Raw genomic sequence first — 17,568 nt, 5'->3', positions numbered from 1 at the left:
TTTTTTTCTTTCTTCTCCTCCCCGATGCGCGCGCAGACACGCCGGCATGGAGCTCTGCGGCGCGCGAGACGGAGAGCCGAGAAGAGTGACCGACACGTCGAGACAGAATGACATGCTGCTGTAGAGACGACCAACAACAGACGTTTAGTTTAATACAAGAACAAAGACGTCTTTAAGGAAAGAACCGTACATTACTTCTGCTGTAATATGGCGCGATAGAGAACATGACAGGGGGGCGGGGCCTCACCCTGATAGAATGGTGGGGGAAACACTGGGATGTGTCACATGCAAACGCCTTTAAAAGGTGAATTTACATGTTTTTGTAAAATCGAGAAAATGCCCCCAGACTCCAGAGGGTTAACGTGACATATTGTCAGTTTACCAAGGCCACTGGTTCTGCTGCTGTTCAGTGTTAAAGATGACAGGACCAATGGGGTCTCTAATACACCTTTGTTTACTAATCTGATGTTTCACTGAAGAAACAATTTATCATCCACGATATTAAATCCCTCGCTGGCACTTTATAGGTAGGAGCCTCTTTGAAAACACAGCTCTGTGTGAAGTTTTGTCTTTAAAAAAAGAATACAATTAAACAAGTGTCTAAAATACACGCTGTCTGAAGGGATTACTCGTTCATTTAGAAGATTTTGTCTTTAGAAGAAAAAAAACTTTTAATCGAGATTAATGAATTTCAAAATGTGCGATTAATTAGTAAACAATTTTTAATTGATTGACAGCCCTAATTTATATATAATATATATATATATATATTATATATATGTGGTGTAAATGCACACATGCACATGAACTGTACTCGAACACACAGCACATACACATGTACAAAACAAGCTTGCTTTACCTTAACCAAGCAGGATGTAGACCCGCGCAGCCATGGGGACCAAAGCGTGTGCGAGTGTGTGTGCGATGGATGGATGCTTGTTATTCTCTCTCTATCTCTGTTTCAGCCCTTGAGAGAATGGGATGATGATGTCAGGCCGACCACCTGTTGCTCTATCTCTGTCACACACACATATTTGCAAGCACGCTGAATATGTACTCTCCTCTAGCACCACCAAATGCCTGTACAAGACCAGTTTTGCTTTAGTTTATTAGTCGCCATGAAGCTAACTTCTTATTTAAAACAATAAAGGTGTATGGACTCAAGTATGGGCAATCTTAAACGACACCCACCCTACCCGATCTAGAAACATCTACACACAGGAAACACTGAATCACACACACACACACACACACACACACACACACACACACAAACAATGATGGTACATTTAAATATCACAATTATTCATCCGAGAGTGTTTGAATATGAGCCGGCATTAAAAAAATAGAGATAATTCTCATACTCAAGAAGATATTTTTCTGCACTATAAAATAACATGCACATTTGTGATATTAAATGTGACCTTTTTTTCCAGCATGCAGTGATAGTCGTCATGCCAGTTAAGCATAAATTAGCTGTTTTCTTTCGTTAGGATTGTTTTAGGTTACCTGAAGGCCACTGTCTCGAGGTGAGCGGAGGTGTGTTAAATCGGACGCAATCTGCTACCTCACCACTAGGTGGCACTAATCCCGACACCCCGCTCTTTTTAAGGGGCACAGACGGAATCTGTCTCAGAGGGTCTCTGGTGTTTTCGTCTGCTGCTCCTGCAGTGGCACAAAGTACCCACCAGGTGTCACCAACGAAGTGGCCAACAGTGTGAACGTTATATCTATATAATACATTTTTATATTTTTATTTTATTTTGCCTTGTTATCTTTTTTTATTACCTAATTACTATTATGTGGGTCAAATGATGGCACTGACCCAAGATGAGATATTTCATTATTATTACTATGTTATTGTTTTCTAGTCAGTTTGGACAGTTAAAAGGCTCTGGTCTGTTTAGTTTAATTTAGTTGTTTAGTCAACATGGGATAAGGCAAATACACAGTTCCGTATTAATTACAATTAGGTCTCCACAACATTAGATTTGTATTCCATGTTTACGTTTGCTTGTGACATAAAAGAGGAATCTGGCAAGAAAACCTAAGGTAATAAAACCCTTTGAACTACATTTACATCCAAACCCACCAGTTCCTCTTAGATCAGATATTAGCAAATAACAACCAGACTATGTAATAATCCGTTCTCCCCTACTAACTACTTTATTAAATAAATAAACCATTCATAATGGCTTTTAATCAGTAGCACATTATATATATATATATATATTCACATACTCTATTTATATTAAGGTACGTTAATTGAATCACTCTTTATAAGCAACTGGTGGTAAAAACAAACAGACATGCAGGTTAGATAAGGCCCTGGTTTGACAGTAGGTCACCTATTAGTTGATTTGAAGACAGAAAAGAGACATCCAAAGTAGTCTACAATACCGTGGAGCTTGAGACGAGTGTTGGACCAAAATGACTTTTGACATAACAACATGTTTGAAACTGCTGCTACATGAAGTTCATTATTCATTCCCAGTTATCAGCTGCCATGCATCCCACGGGCACAAGCTCATTCCTGCTTGATTACGTCTGCTCTGATTGACAGACCGGAAATACTGTTTATACTCGGCCATAGCAACGCAGATAACAGTCTTAATCGTGCGCCAGTTAAGAGGGGGAAACCTCAAATGTCTACCGCCTAAAAGTATGACAGGAACTGTTTCCAGCCAGTCCTCCAAACGTATTGGCGGATTTAACTGCGACAAGTTAAGTGCGGTTGGCTGGAATATAGTCGGAAGTCGGGTAGTTGGCTTTCAAGACAAAAGCAAAAGAGTTTAGTCCGTAAAGGATATCGATATGAAGTGACTGGAATGATTTTACTTTGGAATGTTGAAACCGGATGTGATGTAATTGTACGGCGGTTAACTTGACGGTTAACCGCAGGCTCCTCGGCTTCGGGGAGGAAAATTAACTTTCCAATCAAATGATATCGAAGTGTCCCACACTGTCGGAGACGAGTCGCGGGAAGCAGCGTTCGGCGCTCGGGTCTCTCCTTCGGAAAGTTCATGGCGGATGGGATGAAAGCGCGACTCCAGCGGCTCAACTTGTTCAACACCAAACAAGAACAGAAGGATGTGAGTTACGTGCGGAGTCGTTTGGTTTGCCGTGCTAAATTGGGGCTTAGCTAACGTCACCCGAGGCGGTTCGCGAGCGTCCCCATAAGCTGTAAATAAGTCCAACATGTCATTAGCCAAGTTCAACAAGTTGGCTCGCCGGAAGGTTTAGAGGTTGGCTGAGTCCGGGGACTTGTTCCGCGACTCCAGCAGGGAGAAGTCGTTCCACGTCCAGTGACGTTGCTCCTCACTCGTTAGTTTTTACCGTGAATTAGGATACTGTGCTGGTGGTGTAGTTGTTGAGGGTCACGTGGGGTTTCTACAGCAGTTTGATCTGACTAAGTTTGATTCTGGAAGTTGAATAACATGTGTTGACAATGGATGGGCCACGACAGTGACAGTTTGTCCCAACTCACTTTGAAATTTAAAGCGAAGATTTCATTTGATCTTTTGGTTCTTGGATGATTTTATGACACTGTACCATGAATCAAGGTTATTATTGTTTAAATGGCGTGTGGAGTCAGAACAAGATCCTCTCATCACTGCTACTAAATATATTCTGAAGTGTAATGAACATCAACATTATACAAATAAATATGTATCAGGAAAGGTGAAGAAGAAAAACATTTTACATTTCTATATTTTCTAACCGATGTTGACTATTGGATACAAAATAATGTGCAGATGAATTGATGATGAAAATAATCTAATGATATTTTCCAGAAACAGTTGGCACGGTCTCATTTGAATCGGAGAAACCTGTTTGGTGCATCATAATCCTCTTTCTCCTAACTTGTAATGTTGCCCAACAGTCTACAATCATTCCAGTCACTAAAAATTTCATTTTTTTTTCTTCCCTCAACTGGATGCTGTTAAAGCTGCTGGTTCTGTTAATCAGTGGCTTGGTTGACTGTCAGGCCATCTATAAAGTGACTCGAGACCTCATGGCCGTTTACACACGCACAAAAACACCCCTTTTATAGCCGTGTCCTAAAGTAAAACTCACCGTCGCCATTGGAACTGCAGAATATTTAGATGTGTGTGACCTGTTTTTTTCAGATATTCTCCACATTAAAGGATGACTTGACTGAGATAACTTCCTCACATGCATTTTCTCTGGGTTGAATAAACCATAGGCAACATTTTTTTATTTTGACAACAATAGAAAAAAAAGATGATTGGGTTTAATGGTCACCCAAATTGTCCCACGAGGGCTTGGAATCGCCCCATTTTCCCTTCTTTCCCCCCCATACTGTCTTCTCGGAATCCCTCTGGTCTCACATTCCTCTCCCTTCCTCCTTGTGTGGCAATGTTTGTGCTGTTTCTACCTCTAAACAAGCCTGTACAACTGGAGGCACCTCTCTGTCTTTATAGAACTGATCGTCGTTCTTTGCGCTCTTATTGCCTCGCGGTCTGTCTGAGTTTGGCTTTGTCCATTTGACGTTTACCTGCCTCGCTTGTCGGCCTTTGAGCTTGTTACCCAACGGTCTTCCTGGATGAGAACATTATCTGTGAGGCTTACTGACCTCATTTATTCTCACCCGGGAGTTCATTCTGACTCAGCAGAGCACTTTGACAACAAGGCCCGACATTGTGTCCTCGCTATCACATCTGAATGAGCTCGTCGACGACGTCTTTATGCCGTGAAGTGGCTCCTTAATCCTTGACAGAGTGATGTCAATGTGTCTGACTGCTTTACAGCCATCAACCCCCTGCCCTTCTCTTTTTGTGCGCTTCACTCTCTGACCGTAATGTTTCTCGTCTGCAGCTCTGTACTTTGACCTTACGGCGCCGCTCCACAAGTCTCAGGCACATGACCATGGGAAGTGCAGAAGCGGGGCTATTTCTTCGCTGGCTCTTCATCGCTGTTGTTAATTGTTCTCGGTCACCTGGTGTGTGTGCTGTTTTCAGCGACATTCCCTTTATTACTTCTAATTTTTAGCAAGGCTTTTTTTAAAAAGTGAAATATTCATTAAGGCTTGTTTTGTAAATGAAACCTACAGTGATTATACAAAGTGTTTTGATTAAGGAGTAAACTGTCTATTTGTGTCTATTGCTCTTTTATTCATTAATGCATATCATGAACTCGACACAAAGTTCATTTTGAGCAAGAGATGATTCCATCATCTAGGAATGGAACACTCCAGCATTCTATCACGGATTGCCTTGAAAACACTCAATGAGTTGATTGTAGTGGATTTTATTATTATTGGGTTGATTGTGAATATCCTCCATGAGTGACTTGCAAAAATAAGAAATGCTGTCTCGCTCAACGACATGGTAGAGAAGTGAAAAATGGAGCATCATTTGAGATCGATTTCCTGATTATGATGAGATTGTTTGGTTGGTTGGGTCAAGATATATTGTGTCCTGTCTGTGATTCTGTAGAAATACTTGTTTCTTCACCAAAATGTAAGGTAAACTGATTCCAGTTTGTTTATTTAGAATTTGAAGCATATTTTGATGATTATGGGGATAATATCGTGTATTGAGAATGACTGGCCAGGATAATCGTGACATGAAGTTTTAATTTCCCCAGCATCTCATGTCTGTTGGTGTTATGTAGAAAAGGACCTTTCGTGGTTTATCTTTCATCTTTGTTTGGCAAACTTCTTGTCACTTCCGCATGCTGCAACTTCATAAGTGTGGGAACTCTGGCTGAAGTACCTCAGCTTTGAAAGAGGGGAACTAGATGGTTCAGAAAGAGAGAAGCCAAAAATAGCCAAAGAGTAACGTTAAAATGCATTTGTGTGTTTTGTTTTTGTAATAATGATAACTGACTACGTCCTTTGTATGATTTCCTTCACTTTGCCCTTTTTGCTCTCTTCGACAAACACCGCCAAGTTAATGTTGTTTATTGTGCTCTGTCGCTGCAGCTTCTCCTTTTACCGGCTCGTACTTGTGTAACTTCCTTATTTTCAAGGTCAGTGCAACAGTAGTCCTATTTAATTCTGCTCCGGTGGGAGACCACATGCCTTTTCAATGTTGCTCCAACTGCGAGAGGCCAAGTTTGAGGGTCACAGCCCGAGGCCCGGTACGACCGCCTTCCTGTCTGAGCCCATGTACATGTCGCGCTGAACAAGATGCCGTGTGTCTAGCTCTGAGCAGCGATCTCTCTCTCTCTCTCTTAGGCCACATTTACACATAGCCGGGTATTTACAGAAATGAATACTTCTGCCCCTCCGTTTTCAAAAATAACGTCGTACACACAAGGTTGTTTTCAAAAAAGTTTCTGTTTATATGAACTCAAGATAAATACGCGCCCGGGCGCCATCATAACTATGCCAAACCTGTAGTCGGCAGTGTAGAAGGATAAAGACATGCAAACCAATCAGAATTCTCAAAACTACGAAAAACACGACCAACTTCCTTTTCCTTTAGAGAGTAAATATGGCGCGAGGTTCATTTGTATGGACAGACAGCGAAGTGGAGCTGCTGCTTCGAGTCGCCTTAGATTATAAGGCAAATAAAGCACTCGATAATGTGGATTGGGAATCATGCCAAACTAAATATAGGGATATGTTGGCATTGTTCTTAGAACAGTACCCGTCCGAGGAGTATCCTCATGTCAAGGAGGAAATAACTCGGGCGCACCTAAGCAAACTAAATGTAAACATAGGACGCTCACATGACGTGAAGCATTTTTAGTCGCATACTGTGACGTTTGACAACCTAAAACTCCGTTTGACTTCGTTCACACGCAAACACAAAAACAGAGTTTTCAGAAATCTCCACTTTGGCCAGAGTTTTTAGAAATGATCGTTTTCCGTGATAAAATCTCCGTTTTTGTGTAAATGAAAGGCCAAAACGCATGAAAACATGTGTTTTCCCATCGTGTAAACGGGGCCTGAATCTACACCTCCAGATCAGATGTGTTAGGCCGGCTCAAGCAGTCTGAAAATGGGGGACGTATCGGAATAAGAAATCCAGGAGTGCATGACATTTGATGATGACGTACCAAAATAATCATCATGGTTGGAGAGATCCCGAACCGAATACAACCCTTTAAGGCTGTGACGCATTTTGATCTTAAGAAGCTGCTATCAGCAAATAATGCAATTTCTGCTTGACAAATGACTCATTCAGGCGTCAACCTCCGGTTATAAAAGGTAAGGCCAATGCTGAAGTGCGTTAAACCTGCATTCTCTCGACTGGCCTTAAGGAGTCGACTAAATGACAACATTCACCCATTCATCCACTGATGGGAGGAGCCACGGTTCCACCGGCACATCAGCAGTAACTAACATGCACACACCGTCTCACAGCTCCGGGAGCAATGTTGGGGTTAAGTGCCTTGGGCTCGGGGAGCCGGGGATCGAACCACCGATCCTCTGATTGAAGGACGACCCTCCTCACCGCTGAACGACAGGCGACCCCGTAATGCACTCATTCTCTGCGGTGTGCCGGTTGTTTGTTTGTTTGTTGAACAGGGTTATTTTTGGTAATTTACGACCCTTACCAAAATACGGATCTGTAGTTCCTCCTCACAAGCTTCCAAGAGTGTCAAAACTATTAACTAAAAACCCATTGCAATAGTCATCAAGATACATGCACCTGTTTTGTTAGTTTTTAAAGTTTTATTAGGGGATTCAATTTGCCTTAAATGATACTTGGACTACCATCAAATATTTAAATGTTTAAAGATCGTCTCGCTATTTGTGGTTTCCACTTCAGATAGAAATTTCAGTCGTGTATCCATTGCGGGAACATGATCTGTATGTCTGTGTATTTAACCATTGTATATCAAACAAGGAAAGTAACCAGGAGACTGTTTAAATGTGGTGTCACGTCCTTATCTTCAAGACATGGCAAGTTTATAAAAGCAGCGTGCTGCACTCGGATATGTCAGAACGGAACATCAAATGTATAGCTTGCTAAAGTCCCCGCTTATCCCAAGTTGCTTAGCTCTACTCGTATAAATATACAGAGGCAAAAGAAAAGCGGCCTGGAAAAGTTGTTGGGTGATTTATAAAAGCATGTAATGACACAGAACCAGGCATGCATGGCATGTAGGGAACACATCCACATATTTACTGTTTTCCAGTAAATTGCTAAAAAGCTCAGCGGTAACAATATTGTGGCTTACATTCATGTTTGAACTGAGCGTGATCTCTTTCTTTTCCTTTATATACTCATTTTCTGTGTATCTATCCCTTGACCACTCCTTTTCCATTCTGTTAAAATAAACGGTCCTCAGGTCCAATGTTTATCCATTTGAGGTTGAGTGTTTTATGTGTCGAACGCAGCTTATAACGAGGCATGGGTACAGAAAGGTGCTACATTATTAAAGACTAGTGTATTAATAAGCTCCGCCGTTACCTGTTCTTTAATTAGTACTGTTTAACATTTTGTTTTCAATTATTTTGATGTATTATATATTTATAATAATAATAATGCATTCTAACACTGTTCCGAGTACATCCTTATTTCTTAAATAAAATAAATAATTGAAAAAATATATATTGTTTAAAAAAAAAAGAGACGTATGGATAAGGAGTATTTATTAGCCATCCCCACTTTTATCCAGACAGCAGAATAGAGCAGAGTATGGGTAAAGTGCAACCAAACGAACCAACTAGAATGCAGCTTTACCCGTCACTGACGTCCTCACAAACATTCCACCAAATAGCTTTTGAATTAAATCCTAGAAAGCATTCACAGAGCGCATAGTCGTCTGCGTCTTCCAAATCCTTTTTTAATAAAAAAAATAATTAAACTGTTTGTTAAAAAAAATCTGCGTTCAAGTCGGAGTAACTGCACACTCACATTGTTCTAATTATTTTTAATATAAGCTAACAGATATGACTGTACTCTGTACTGTGATAAAACGCATCAATGCTGGTGTTTATATCGACATTTCTGGCCAAAATCTGAAAAAGATCGGCAACCCCACAAAATGTCCATAACTCTCAACAACTTGAGCGTGAGCCGGTGTCAAAACCGTTGACCGAGGACGCCTTTGTGAGTCTGCAGAGCGCTTAAATCAGGGGCGTCAAACTCATGTTCACCGTGGGCCACATCAGCATCATGGCTGCCCTCAAAGGGCCGGTTGTAACTGTAACACTCTATAATTGTAACTACTCCCGAGTATATTGTTAAATAACCGTCTTTGCATTTGATTATTGTTTATTTGAGTGTAAAAATATTGTACATGCATTGTAAAAATATATCTGCAAATGTCTCTAATATTATAAAAGAAACTCATTTAATTATATTTATTATAAGCCACATTACTGTATCAAAGATCAAACGCACGTTATTACTTTCACTTTTTTCAAAGCTTTTTTGTCACATTTGAGAAGGACATAACTCAACAAATAATTGTGAGCTGCTAAGAATATGTGACAGATGTGGTCTGGGCCAGTGGTTCTCCACTGGTCTGGGCCAGTGGTTCTCTGGTCTGGCTGGGACACACCATCACCCCTGAATGACAAGCTGAGACCCAAATCGAGAAACATTTTCAACTTCTCAAATTGATTTGATGAAAAGATGTTGCAGTTTGAACCGGAGATAGTCGAGAATATCACAGTATGCAACTAGTTATAAATGTTCCCTTTTACAGTCAAGTATAAACCTAAAAGTGCATCTTAAGGACACAGGGTTACACAACATGCATAACTATTTGGCAACTACAGACTTAAAAAAAATACTCAACAGTGCTTTCATGCACAAACATGAAATAAAAGTCTGGTGAGAAGTAGTTTTAAAAAGCCTAACAAATGTAGCTTATGGCTCACTCACTGAATCTATTACAACCAATATTACTATGGAAACGAGTCGGTGTCTTGAGGAGCTGCTTTTATCCTCAAAATAAATTAAACAAAGTGTAATTAAAAAAGATTCAAGTATACAACATTAACTTTTCAGCACTCACTTCAACCTTACTGTAGCACTGACATAGACCTGAGTGGAGGAACTCATAACTGGAGGACTGGGGATGTTTTTAACATAGTCAATGCACAGACGCGTGTGATTAACGATTAGCAAAAAATTTGATCCTCATTCACGCATGCTGAATTTTTTTTACTCGGTTGAAAAAAGTATGCATCGTTACAGCCAATCAGCATCGAGATGCTCCGCCTGACATCAATGAAGTCATGCCATTGAATCAAAAACTATTGAGGATAATTTGATCGTCTGGAAGCGGCCGTCTTGTAGACTCATTTCCTGGTGAAGCTTTCCACGGATAATATAATATATAATATTAATATGAACCCAGACACGAGGTCGTGATGGTCCAACGTTTGTGGCAACATGTACAAATAGTGGTTATTTATTCTGTGGTTGACGGCGGTAATTAACTGTTTTCATGGCGATAAGCCACGCCCCCTCTCCGGTGCTTCTTGCGTGAAGGATCACAAACAGTCCGGCGAGTAAAGCAGCGAAAGTTCGCTTCTCTTTTGGTGTGAACGCAGCATGAAGGAGAGTGAACCGAAGGCACTGCGTTGCAGAACAAATCACCTTCAAAATAACAGCACAGGATTTCTTTTCTTACATTTTTCATATGACATCATATTTTTTAAGCCGTCGCTGGCCAGACACGTGGCCGGCCTTGTGTTTGACACCTGTGCCTTAAATGATTGGATAACTGTTGATCATGATGATCATATGTTTTTGATTTGATATCTGAATCTGCAAAGTGTCGGCAAATACAGCTTCCAGAGAACATGTTGTGAAGTAAAAAAGTGTAATAGTTTCCTCCCAAAATGTAGAGTGCAGTACCTCAAAAGTGTCCTGCTGCTCTGAGATCTGTTCAGGAAGAGAACATTCCTTTTGCAGTCAAATTGAGGCTGGTTATTGTTTGAACAAAAGAACAAGAGCGAGCACTTCTCATGCAGAGGCAAGACGCAGCAGGACCCGACCTGAAGTGTGTCAGGCCTATGAGACGGCGGTTTTAGAATCTCGTAAACAATGACATCACTGAAGTGACTCAACTTCTGCTTTGCTCGTCTACTTGCTCGTTCTCCGCTCCGCGGTCTGGATTCGCTGCCGGCGTGGTGTTAGCGCGGAAGTTAGCATCCGTGTGACAGTCACACCGATGCTAACACCGTGAGGTGAGGTTACCATCCCCGAAACGGCAGTGAGATTTCCCCACTGGATTTTGGATTGTTGTTTTGAGATAATCTTCACAAGTGAACACAAGTTTTCTGATTTTCGAAGCGTGAACAAAATCGCTTGAAGTAATAAAAGCATAAACATTAGGCTATAAAGGAACGTCACCACCTCTAAGCTAAAGGAGGTCTAGTGTTCCAGTGATGACGCTTTGTATTCTCATTCAGCTGCCTTTTTGAAGACTCATCAACCTTTTTTTATTATTATTCCCAGCTTCTTCTGCCTTATTTAGTACTCAAACACGGCCTACTTCCTCATATATCTCCAGTCTCATTTCCCCGTGACCTCCATCACACGTTACGTTTCCTCCATGCCAGGCACAGCAACGGGCTGGCTTTTCAATCGCAGAACAAGAATGCAAACTTCCTAATTCTACTCGCGCTGAGTTCTAGTTATGTACATTTACATAGAGGAAGTTGTCTTTTAGGTAGTAGTCTAGGAAATGCTGATGAATATTTTGAAGACATAAGTCCTGTTTTTCAAACTTGTTTGCTGTGTATTAGTCTCTACCTATACAGAGTAAACTAGAACGGGCACTCGGTAGAGCGCATACCTTCGCATATCACAAGATTAGGCATTGAATTATGCACATTTCGACATTAGTTGCATGCCAATTGGATAAAAATTGACCGCGCTATGGTAAAAATAAGATTTTGACCTTTTCATGACCTTTGACCCGATCGATCCCAAAATCTAATCAAATGGTCCCCGGATAATAACCAATCATTCCACAAAATTTCATGCGATTCGCTTTAATACTCTTTGACTTATGCGAATAACACGCAGGCACGCATACAAATACACGGCGATCAAAACATTTCAACATCAACATTTTCAATGCGAAGGTAACAAGAAAAAATTTACTGCAGTCGCTTCCTTGTGTTTAATGAGCTATTTGTACCACCGTTTGGACAAGGGGGAGACTTGTACTGTGTTGTCCTTCACTTACTGTGTTGATGTTGCAACCGCGACCAATTATCAGCAGAATGCAACAAGTCAACAGCACAGAGTGTCCCTGCTGTATCCAGTACAGAGTCCTAGTCCAACAATGCACACCTGCGCCTGTTGGCTGATTATTGTGTTAGCTTGTTACTGTATTCCTTTCAGACTGATTGTGGTGCAGCGGAATGATTAGTCTGTGCTATCAAACTAATATTTATAACGACTTGCCTCACTGTGTCCTCACTGCTCGACTACTTTGCCGTAACTAATTACAAAAGTTTCGTGACAAATAAATCAACATTGACTTGAAACGAACAACGGTCTCCTGGCTGGTTGTTGTTTTGTTTTTCTTCAGAATATTTCTCTTTGTCTGTTGCTTCTCTGTTTTTAAAACGGGCACATGCCATGTATCCGACAGTTTTTGAACGGTCATGGTAAGATTGCCTGCAGAAAAAGGATTTTTGTGTGTGTGTGTGAGTCCCGAGATACGGTTCAATACCCCTCAGCATCTGCTGAGTTAACATTTCACGCTGAACCGGCAGCATTGCTTGTGTCCCGCTTATTATTCCCTCCGTGCAGGATGAAAGGGAGTAACGCTGCATTCACACCAAAACGTTAAAGCACATTCTCATGTTGCATTCATCGCCTTCTAATCAAATCAGTTTATTTTGGCTAACCCAAAATCACAAATTACAAATTCGCTTTGCAATCTGCACACATAAGACATCCCTGTCCCAGGACTTTAGATCGGATCAGGAAACAGATTTCAACAATCCATGAAACGGAAAAAGAATCATTTGTTTATTTGCATAACTCGAGTTAAGAGAGGAGCATTTAATCAGTCATAGCTAAAATAACCGCTATTGCTGCTTTGTACATCCTAGATATCCCGTGCAATTTAAATGCCTCCATGTCTGGGTTCATGACATCATCCGGAATGAATTTCACCGAGCTTTGTTCATTGTATCCAGCAAGCCACACGTTGGCTGGTTTACTACAGCTGTATGAACCCCAAAACTAAATCGGTAAAAAGGATGCCGAAATAACTACATAATAATGCAGATTTTTTTAAAGTTTGAATTCATGCTTTGTTAGGATCCACAAGACAACAAGCAAACAACCTTGAAAATGCTTGTTTTATGAACGCAGCTTGGATCGCTCGGTGCTAAGCATTGCTAACATTGTGGCTGCTCCATCAACACAATCTTTTTTTTCCTGCATTTCTGATTCAGCGACATCGGGATGTCAGTGATGACAGGAGGAGAATCTCAACGTGAGGTTTTCACGACCCAGCCTCAAGCAAATTTCTCTTGCTCGAATTGAACAATTCCAATGAGGCACATTTTGCTTATTCGCATCGCTCGCAGAAACTGTTTGTATTTATGTAATTTAGTAAAACCTTCTGGTCGGTAGGTCGGTCATATTGCTCTTAAGTCTCACCAAATTCTCATTGGACGGACACTGGTGGAAACGATTCTTAAAGGAGCAGTGTGTTTCCGTGTTGAGGTTACAGATTGTATCCAACTGAGGCGCGCCCTCAGAGATCAATTGCAAAAGCTTCGGAGACATGTTCCATTTTCAGAAATCACATGAACATAGGCAGGCTTTGTGTCTGTTATCGTATATATATAAATAATTAATTTAATATGCTGCAGTTAGCAGTTTATTAGCTGTTTATTTCTAATTAATTAAGGGCAATAGGTAAGGCGCTAGCCTCAGTGTACTGTGGTTGATTAAATTGATCTAAAGATAACATGCTGATTTGTTTTTTCTCCCACCGTCAACCAACGGTTTTGTTGAAGAGGGGGCAGACTAACAGGCTTTGGTTGACTACGGCCTGAGTTTATTGAGCGAGAGTGAAGAGGAGAAAGGGAAAGGAGGGGTCAGGAGGAAAGGAAAGGAGGGACTCAAATAAAGGGAAAGTGAGTACAAAGCCTGCTTTGAGACTTGTTCAACATGCACACCGTCTCAAGGGCGGCACCATTTCAGGGAGCCGTGACACACACCACGTGGCAGGTGAGCTCATAGTGAGGAGAAGAAAACCAGTCGGCATTTAGTGTTTCTGCACTGTTGCTTCTGTAGGCAGCCACCTGTTCATGGATGCAGTATGAGCACCAGTCACCTTCAGAAACAAAGAATGGTTATTAAAGTACTTGAAGAAAGTCTTTTGTTGTGGCTATGGATATCATAGTGCTGTCAACCGTTTTAGCTCTTTAGAAATGTTTATAGAGCAAAATTCCTCTTGATAGCAGCTGCAAACTGGATGTGACCCTCTTCACGCACTGTCAAGCTATATGTGGCCCTAATGTGAATCCTTATCTCATGCTTGCTATTCCTCCAGGTTCCTGAGATCATCAGTACGTTGAGGCAGGCCGGCAAGAGCTCGGCGCGCCGCGGTGACGTCGCCTCCGTTTCCATCAAAACGTCGTCGGGAGGCGACGATGCACCGGACACGTGTCTTAAGTCCCTCTCCGCGATGGCGACCTCCGCGGCAGCCTCGGCTGCCATGTCTCCGACAGCCTTTGCTAAAAGGTTCGAGGTGCTGCTTTGCGGCCGCGCAAGTGTCGCTCACAAGAAGGCCCCCCCCGCCCTCATCGACGAGTGCATCGAGAAGTTCGGCCAGCTTAATGGCTCGGGGGCGAGCAACAAAGGTGGTGGTGGCAGGTCGGCAGTCGGGCTAAAGAGGGCATTGGCCTTTCAATCCAACGGACGCGGCGACGTTGGGGACGTTGGGGACGTTGGGGACGTTGGTGACGGCGCCGCGGGGAGCCCAATCGCTGGGAAACGTCCCATGCTGTTCAAAAGGGACCCCAGCTTCCCCTGTCTGCAGGCCCTGGATGAGAATGGTCTCTCACCTGAGATCTCTCACACCAACACTACTGATGCACACGCCCACTCCGCCGGAGTACAGCCCACCAGCCTGCAGGAGAACAGGACCATGCTGTTTATGGTACATTTCATGAATGGACACGCACACTAACACTAGCAAGTAGGCTCTTTTATTCTCCTCCATGGATCGAACCCATCACAATAATTGCTTCTCCTGAAATCAAACAAAATCTCGATAACGAGGTCTGTCCCCAGGTATTACCGTGTGCCAATCATTGGGACCATACATGCTGTATATATTTCAATGACTTGGTTGTCAAGTTTTTAGTTACAGAAGGAAAACCGAAAAGATTCACACGTAGTAGAAAATTAAATGAAGCAAAATTAAATGTTGACTAAATGCACATTGTCAGCAGTGAATTTGTTTGAAATGCAATGTTTCAGTCACTACCCCACTCAGGCATCCGACCTAGGACACACAAAAAATTGCATTCCTAATAAACTAGAAAGGTCCACTGAGTAGAGGGAACATCTCAGCCATGTTTCTGCAGCGACATTAATGGGCTGTGAGGTGTCGTAAAACATACTTCCTTCAAACTCGAGTACAAGCGGCTATGCATGCAAGCAATCATCTTTAAGTCGTCATGTAAGACGCAATTTTGGCAAAAAATCAAATATGTAAATCTCGTTGACTGTTAGCTAAACATACCGCCTAAAATATTAAAAGGGAGCAAACTGTTTTCTGGCTGCGGAGCAGTGGCTGGTTGGCAATGCCCCTACCGGTCAAAAGCAGTGAGTGAAGAGTCGATCACTTCCAGCTCGCGGACATAATTATTTTCACTGACGTCTTTTTTGAGAATAACAAGAAAACTTTGTTGTGCTTTAAAGTACAATTTTGGATTCTCTGAATAGCAAGCTCTCATACTTGCTCCTAAACAAACGACAGACAGAGGGAACAAAAATAAATAAATCTCATGAGTCAGCAAGAGAAAACACTGACTGCTGCTCAAAAAGAGCTCAGTCACACTCCCCTCTTTCATCTTTATGTGACCTCACTCACTCCGCTGCCAACAACTTTCCTGTTTATCCTACAGACAGGAAATGGGGAAGGCCGGCACAGGAACCACCGGGGCCTGCTGCTGTCCCTCTCAGCACATACAGACATGTTGTTGACACTGATGATACATCCTGCCTCTGACACGGGGAATCAGAATTACCTCATCATGGTGACATCATTAACCTAAATTTTAAAGACACAGATTTAATCCCCCCTTTCCTCTATTCTGAGTCTGATAGATCAGAGCCGGGACGATACAGAAACACTCGCAATGAGTTGAGCGTGGTGATAATATAGTTATAATCGTGAATATCGTTACAACAGTAAGTGAAAAAAAGAGCTTGATTTAAATAAGAACAACAACTTGGAATTAGCTGAAAGACACAATGTAGCCATTTATTGTTGTTATGCATTATTTATGCAGAGATCTCAATGTATGATTATTTGTTACCTTATTTTAGATCGTTTTGTTTGTTTAAAAACGGATGTGTCTCATCTGAAAAATATTTACTATTTCAACCAGGTGAACAGTGACATGGAATTATTAAATATATTCCCTGAATGCGATTCATATTTGATACAGCAGAGCATTGAATGGCAAGATCAAATATGAATCATATTCTACACAGAAAGAATAGCTGTGTGATTTAACACACATGAGACCACCTGCTTAATACGAACCGCTGAGTCCCTTTTTTCCTTGTTGAAGCGATAGTGACTCATGTCCTAATGATGGCATTAACGGTGATATCCACTGAAGTGGAACTGTACTAAAATTTAGAGGTTCTTTTTCAAAAGACAAGAACTGAAACTATCATTTGACAAATCCGATTATTTTAAAAAAAAGCTTATTTTTAGGCTTCCCTTTTTATATCACGTAACAATTGGCCCAGACTTACACGATGAGGAATTGGAACTTGGCCCACAACTAGTTAAGTCTGCGAGTATCATTATTGCTGTCACAACCTCACCACAAACCTCACCACAGACAGAAGCACACACACTACAGACCGCAAGCCACTAAAAACACACAGACACAGAGACACCATCAGTTTCACCGTTGTGTCTTTGTGTTTTAGGTGGGCCGGTCTCAGATCTTCTTGGTCAGTCCAGACACAAAGAAAGTTGCCATAGAGAAGAGTTTCAAAGAGATCTCCTTCTGCTCACAGGTAGGAATGAAGCACTGCGGTGTTTTTTTTACACATATCCGTCTGTCCAGGCTTGTGCTGGGAACTTCAAGAACCCCAATCCTGAAGCGCATCATCTTTTCTCTGCCAGGGTATCCATCACGTGGATCACTTCGGCTTCATTTGCAGGGAGACGGTGGAAGGAGGAAGCTGCCACTTTGTGTGCTACATTTTCCAGTGCACCGACGAATCGCTGGTAAGAGACGGATGATAAAAGCTGAGCGTGCTGGAACACGGCAAGAAAAGGATGGGACATAAAAAATAAAATAAAAAGTTTGTCCCTTTTTTAATTATGTTCTTATTAAACGTTTGTAAACGCGATATCTCAGAAACCCCTGGAGGAGATTTTAAAAAATCTGGCACAAAAGTC

General features: G+C 41.7%; 1 protein-coding gene across 4 annotated transcripts in view; it reads left to right on the top strand.

The window, feature by feature from the left end:
• The window catches only part of tbc1d1 (TBC1 (tre-2/USP6, BUB2, cdc16) domain family, member 1), a 49,174-nt gene that overhangs the window by 3,930 nt on the left and 27,676 nt on the right, over window positions 1–17,568 (top strand). For 3 of the 4 annotated variants that reach the window (XM_056410388.1, XM_056410390.1, XM_056410389.1), the window contains 3 exons: window positions 14,467–15,075; window positions 17,091–17,180; window positions 17,290–17,394. In XM_056410388.1, coding sequence (XP_056266363.1) covers window positions 14,467–15,075; window positions 17,091–17,180; window positions 17,290–17,394 — 804 coding nt within the window. Of the gene's footprint in view, window positions 1–2,828; window positions 3,093–14,466; window positions 15,076–17,090; window positions 17,181–17,289; window positions 17,395–17,568 lie in introns of those variants that run through there. The other variant, XM_056410392.1, reaches the window with a different exon arrangement.

The sequence above is a fragment of the Pseudoliparis swirei genome, chromosome 24 (assembly GCF_029220125.1).
Source record: "Pseudoliparis swirei isolate HS2019 ecotype Mariana Trench chromosome 24, NWPU_hadal_v1, whole genome shotgun sequence".
NCBI lineage: Eukaryota > Metazoa > Chordata > Actinopteri > Perciformes > Liparidae > Pseudoliparis > Pseudoliparis swirei.
Note: the sequence above shows the minus strand (reverse complement) of the source record. Positions and strands in the feature narration are given on the sequence as shown.